Raw genomic sequence first — 6,171 nt, forward strand, 5'->3', positions numbered from 1 at the left:
AAATCTTCTCTATCATCTCCACCAATCTGGGGTTCACCTGTTCCTCCTATTCAGGGTATCCACTGTCCCTCCAGAGCCCAAGTCCTCCCATCCCCAGTATGGGGGGCCCCCATCCCCTGAAGATCTCAGGTTCTTTCCCCCATACCCTGGGTCCCCCTGCCAGGTCCCAGGTCCCACGTACTCCTTGTCCAGCCTCTGCCTCCTGCACACAGGTGTCTTCACCAACCTGGTTCTGCTGGACCCAGCCATGACTGCCCAGAGCCTACGCTTGGCTCTGCCCCCAACCTGGACATCGCAGTCTTCAACCCCTGTGACCTGGTGCCCGGCCAAAGGCCCTCCTGAGCCCCCAGCCTCCTGGTTCCCAGCCCTGTGGCAATTCCTGGCCCACCACGTGGAAGACCTGGGCCCTCTGGAGGGGCTCCCTCTCATCCCCCTGTCCCCACTGGGTGCCCCCAGCATCCGTCTGGCTCCGCTGATACCTCAGTCCAGTCTTATCTTCCAGGCATGGGAGGACCAGTGCCTGCCACCTGCTGTGGCCTCTGTCCTGGAGGTCCTGGGTTGCCCAGTGGTGCCACCGGGCACGTGGCACCGCTCCCTGTCCCACTATGTCCTGCCTCCATCCCCGCTCAATGCCCTGCGGGCCCTGGGCAGGCAGGGGGCTGCAGCAGTGGCCTCCCGCCCGGGCAAGCAGATGTGGGCCCCCTCCGGCTCTACCTGGCAGACATCCCATCCCTGACAAAGCAGGACAGGGCCACACTGGCTGCTCTGCCCCTTTTCATACCACTGCCCTGCTTGGCCACCCCACAGCCCGTGGAGCTGGTACCGGCCGGTGCCACCCCAGCGCTGGAGCCAGAGCTGGAGCTGCCCAGAGACGTGGTGCTGCCAAAGGCTGTGTTGCAATGCCGGGATGAAGCTGACCGGCGGCTCCTAGGGAGGCTCGAGAGGTCTCTCATCAGTGCAGCCCACGTGGCACTGGAGGCTGTCAGAGCCTTGGCCCAGGGTGCCTATGCAGGGCGGGCGGCCGAGACACAGGCTCTGCTGCTCTGGGTGCTGCAGCACGGAGACATCCTCTTTGCACAGAGCCCCCCGCTTCAGCAAGCCTGCAGCAGGCTGGCCTTCCTGGAGACCCCCAATGGCCTCATGTGCCCGCAAGACCTCTACGATCCCTGCGAGAGCACCTTGCAGGCACTGCTGGGCCCTGAGTGCTTTCCTCCTGCCGCCTTCCGCAGTCCACCTGTACTCCGTGCCTTGAGAGCCTTGGGCTTGCGGCATGGTGAGGGGTGCCTGGTGCCTTCGGACATCCTCAAGGCTGCAGCAAGCGTGAGTCAGGGTGACGCAGCAGCTCTGGACAGGGCCCGGGCACTGATCAAGGTCTGCAATCACCCCAAGGCACTGGCTGGCTTCAGCGCTGCGAAGCTTAGGCAGCTCCAGGCCCTGCCATGGGTGCCTCATTCCGAGTGCACTGGAAAGCCTGGGCAGCCCTTCCTGCCCCCCAGTGAGCTGCGGTCCACCCAGTACCAGCCCCTGGTGGGGCTTGCCATGCACCTGACTGGTGCCTTTGAGCCAGAGGCAGAGAAGAAGCTGGGGCTGAGCCAAACCCCACCACCAGAGAGAGTGTGGGAGCAGCTGAGACAGCTAGCAGGGTGCAGGGACATGGGTAAGGTGGGTCCTGCACTCCAGCCTGTCTACCAGCACATGCAGAAAAATTTGAAGACCTTTGGGGCTGCCCCACATGATGCTGTGGTGTGGACTGGGGCTGGGTTTGTCCTGCCATGTGATGCTGTGCTGGGCTACCCTGAGGAGCTGGAGCTGGGGATGCTGGTGCCCCGGGTGCCCCCTGATTTCCTGCCCTACAGCTGCCTCTTCAGGGCTTGGGGAGTGGAGGCAAGGGTGAGTGAGGAGAGGGCGGTTGCAGCCCTGCGCTGCCTGGGGCAGAACATAGACGCACGCAGCTCCAGAGCTGGCACTGCAGCAGAGTTGCAGGTGGCTGTAGCTGTCCTGGAGTGGCTTAAGAGCCGGGGGCACTGGGGTGAGGGCACAGTGCCAGTTCCTGTGAGGATCCCGGAGGGCTCGGGCTTTGCCCTCCGCCCGGCTGCCTCTACCGTGTACCTGGACATGGAGTTGGAGACAGAGGAGGATGTTCAGGAGGTGGTGCATGAGGCAGTGCCATCCAGCACAGCCATGTTCCTTGGCACAGAGCTGCTCAGTACGCGGGTGCTGGGGCCGGAGCCATTCACAGCCTGCGGTCCCTCAGAGCCCATCACCTTACGGCTTCGCAACATCCTCCGGGAGTACGGCGAGGAGGGCGACCTCTTCACAGAGATTGTCCAGAATGCAGAGGATGCTGGAGCTACTGTGTGCCGCTTCCTCCTGGACCTCCGACGCTGCAAAAAGGCCACCTCTGGGCTGCTAGACCCTGGCATGGCTGCCTGCCATGGCCCAGCCCTCTGGGCCTACAACAATGCCCTGTTCACAGAGGATGACCTCCGTAACATCACACAGGTTGGGGCTGCTACGAAGGAGGGCAAGGCAGGCCAGATTGGGCGCTTTGGGCTGGGCTTCAGCTCCGTCTACCGTGTCACAGACGTGCCAGCAGTACTGAGTGGGAAGACACTGCTCATCTTTGATCCCAATGGCACCCATCTGGGCAAGCACATCCCCAGGGCTGGCAGCCCTGGCATCCGCCTGGACTTCTCCAGCCGACCACGCATCCTCCGTGCCTTTGCTGAGCAGTTCTCTCCCTACCATGGTATCTTTGGGTGCCGCCTACCTGAGCCAGGACCCTTTTCAGGCAGCCTTTTCCGTCTGCCTTTTCGCACTGAAGAGGAAGCTGTGACATCACAGATTTGCTCAGAGGCCTTTGGTACAGAGCGCATCCAGTCCCTTGGCACCAGCTTCCTTGGTTCTAACCGGCTCCTGCTGCTCTTCCTGCGGAGGGTGAGGGAGATGTCCCTAGAGATGCTGCCAGACGTGGCCACCTCTGCGGAGGATACCATGCCTCTGATCATGCTGCAGCAAAAGGAGATCCAAGACTTGGGGGCCCCTGGGGATCCTCCAAGCTGGGCAGCCATCAGGCAGCTCACAGCCTGTGAAGAGGCATCCAAGACCACATGGCACTACTTAGTTTTGGTGTGTCAGGGTGATGGGGAGTTGCTGGAACTGTTTCACCGGAATACACAGGCAGGGCTCTGTTGTCTGCCTCCGATGGCTGGTGTGGCCCTTCCCCTTGCCCTTGCTGCAGATGGCAAGTGGGTGCCGCGTCTGGGTGCTGAGAAGGGGCAAGTCTTCTGCCACCTTCCCATGCCAATCATGTCAGGGCTGCCAATTCACGTGCATGGGGCCTTCAGCATCCTCTCAAACCGTAAGGGACTATGGGACACGGCAGAGCAGGGTGAGTGGAACCGGGTGCTGCTCCGCAATGCTGTACCGGCTGCCTGGCTCCGGGCACTGGACCACCTCCGCACCATGCATGAGGCAGGTGAGTTGAAGAGCTATGAATATCATGTCTTCTGGCCGGACACTAACACTGCCCGTTACCCCTTTACAGAGGCTGTGACTGGTTTCTACCAGGCTGTGGCAGATAGGAATGGCCCCAGGCTCTTTTCTGATGGCTGCTCATGGTGCTCACTGCGGGACGCCCGCTTTCTGCACCAGGCTGTGGTCAGACATGCCAAGCTGGGTGCTGTGGCAAAGCGTGTCTTTGCCACCACCCTGCCCCATCCCCTGTTAGCTGTGGCCTTGCCAGAGCAGGTGCAGAGGGGCCTTGGGAAGGCAGTGGATGCTGGCATCTATGACTGGCCCCGCTTTTACTGTGAGCTTGTGCTTCCCAACTTGGAAGATCTCTCTGTTGTTGACCGGGACCCACTGCTTCTCCATGCACTGGATATGTCCCATGATGATGTGGACGAAGTGCTGAAGACAGTGCCATCATGGCCACCTGCAGCTCATCAATTGCTTGGTGCATCCCAGAGGCCGCACTGCCTCTTTATACGACCCTAAGGATGGGCGCTTCCCCACTGGGGATGCCTTCCTTTCCCCAGAAAGACTAAGCCGACTGGAGAGGCTGGGCATGGTTAAGGACACAATGACCTTGCCAGAGCTGCTGGAGCGGGCAAAGACGGTGCAGCTTATCTGGACTGAAGACCATGCCCAGGGCTGCCAGAGGGCTGCCTGCATCCTTGAGCTGCTTCAGGATGTAGTGGAGGAGAACATGAACAACACCATGCAGGCAGCTTTCCAGACTGTGCCCTTCCTCCCTGGTACACTGCCTACAGGCGAACATGTGCTGTTGCCAGGTGCCCAGCTCTACCATCACCTCCATGCCCCACTAGTGGGACTCATCCACCCTATCTTGGCTCCTAAACTGCTGGGAGAAAAATTCAGCCTCCCCAAGGAGGTTGCATCCTTCTTGGGACTGGACCGGCAGCCACCAGCAGCTACAGTCCTTGAGCAGCTGCAGGCACTGAGCTGTAGCTCCAACGCTCTCACTTTGGAGAACCTGCAGTACAGCACCCACTGCTGCTACAGGTACCTGCACATGCTGCTCCAGAGAGATCACTTCAGCTGGGGTGAGGTGGCTTCTGCAGCAGCCCAAGGGAAGCCCTTCATCTTGGTGGGCTCCTACTTTGTGCCAGTCATGGCTGTGGCTGAGACACTATCATTTGAGGCTCTCCCATATCTTCACCAGCTCCCAGAGCAGTACCGGCCCTACAGCCAGCTCTGGGAGTGTGTGGGGCTGCGCCACACATTCACCTGGGATGATTATGCCAAAGTGCTCTGTGTCCTGGCAGAGATGCATGCTGGAGAGCCGCTGCCTGACGTGGAGCTGGCTCTGGCCTTGCGGCTGGTGTCTTGTGGCTTGATGGCAGATGACAAAAGGCCAGATGCCTACCAGACCCAGCAACTCTTCCTACCTGACCAGGAGGGCATTTTGCGTCCATGGGACAAGCTCCACTTCAATGATACGCCATGGATGCCAGTGGACAGAGATGTCCTGTTGTGCCATGAACATCTGTCGAGAGCCACAGCTCTGCACTGTGGGGTGCCTACCACACGCCACCGGGCACTGGAGAGGAACCGACGGCTCACTGGAGACCTGAGCCTCTGGGCACAGCCATTTGGTGCCCGTGAAGACTTGCCTACACGGCTGAAAAACATCTTGGGTGAGTATCCAGCATCTGCTCGTGATGTGGTGAAAGAGCTGCTCCAGAATGCAGACGATGCTGGTGCGGGGCTTGTGCACATCGTGTGGGACCGCCAGCAGCACCCAGTGGATGCCACTTTCGGTGAGAATTGGAACTCCTTGCAGGGCCCTGCCCTCTGCATCTACAATGACATCCCCTTCCAGCAGAGGGACATTGAAGGCATTCAGCATCTGGGGGTGGGTGGCAAGCAAGGCCGGCAGGATGTCACAGGCAAATATGGCCTTGGCTTCAACACTGTCTTCCACTTTACTGACTGCCCAGCCTTCCTTACTGGAGACAGTGCCCTGTGTATCTTTGATCCTCATCTCCACTATGTGCCTGGAGCCACAACTGAGAGTCCTGGTGGGATGTTTGCTGTCAACCCTGAATTCAAGAGGACCTTTCCAGACATTTATGGCACCTTCCTACCCTCCCTTTTCAATCTAAACCAGGGTGTCCTTTTCCGGCTGCCCCTCCGCACTGCAGCTGGGGCTGCCATCTCCAAGGTGTCTGGCATGGTCGTGCGGGACCAAGACATCAAGACCATGGAGACAGTACTGGCTGAGGAAGGTGAGGATTTGGTGCTCTTCCTCCGGCACCTTCGCACCGTGGTTTTCTCTGAGATCCCCCCCGATGGGAAGCAGGTGGTGGAGAGGCTGCGGGTGGCCACAGAGCTGACAGATGGTGATGCACAGCTGAGACAGGGTTTTCAAGCAAGATTGAACCAAGCCATGGATGGGAACAGCCCCACCTTTGTCTCCTATATCATGACAATCAAAAACAGTAAGGCCAGGGCCAGCACTGTGTGGAGGGTAGTCTCCCAAATTGGGGTGCAGGAGGGGGCTGAGGAGTCTCCAGTGCTTGGGCAACTGCCCTATGGGGCTGTAGCTGCCTGCCTTAAGTCATTGAGCTTGGACAAAGTCATGGGCAAAGCTTTCTGCACCCTTCCATTGCCACTGGCCACAGGGCTGCCTGTGCACATCAATGC

The 6,171-nt window shown here is 59.8% G+C and overlaps 1 protein-coding gene across 1 annotated transcript in view; it reads left to right on the top strand.

The window, feature by feature from the left end:
• LOC104623617 (sacsin-like) overlaps positions 1–3,999 on the top strand; it is a 5,140-nt gene extending 1,141 nt beyond the window's left edge. Inside the window, exons 3-4 of the mRNA XM_010290762.1 lie at positions 213–550; positions 652–3,999. Coding sequence (XP_010289064.1) covers positions 213–550; positions 652–3,999 — 3,686 coding nt within the window. The remainder of the gene's footprint in view (positions 1–212; positions 551–651) is intronic.
• The last annotated feature ends 2,172 nt before the right edge of the window (positions 4,000–6,171 follow it).

Source organism: Phaethon lepturus, unplaced genomic scaffold (genome assembly GCF_000687285.1).
Source record: "Phaethon lepturus isolate BGI_N335 unplaced genomic scaffold, ASM68728v1 scaffold8517, whole genome shotgun sequence".
Lineage (NCBI taxonomy): Eukaryota > Metazoa > Chordata > Aves > Phaethontiformes > Phaethontidae > Phaethon > Phaethon lepturus.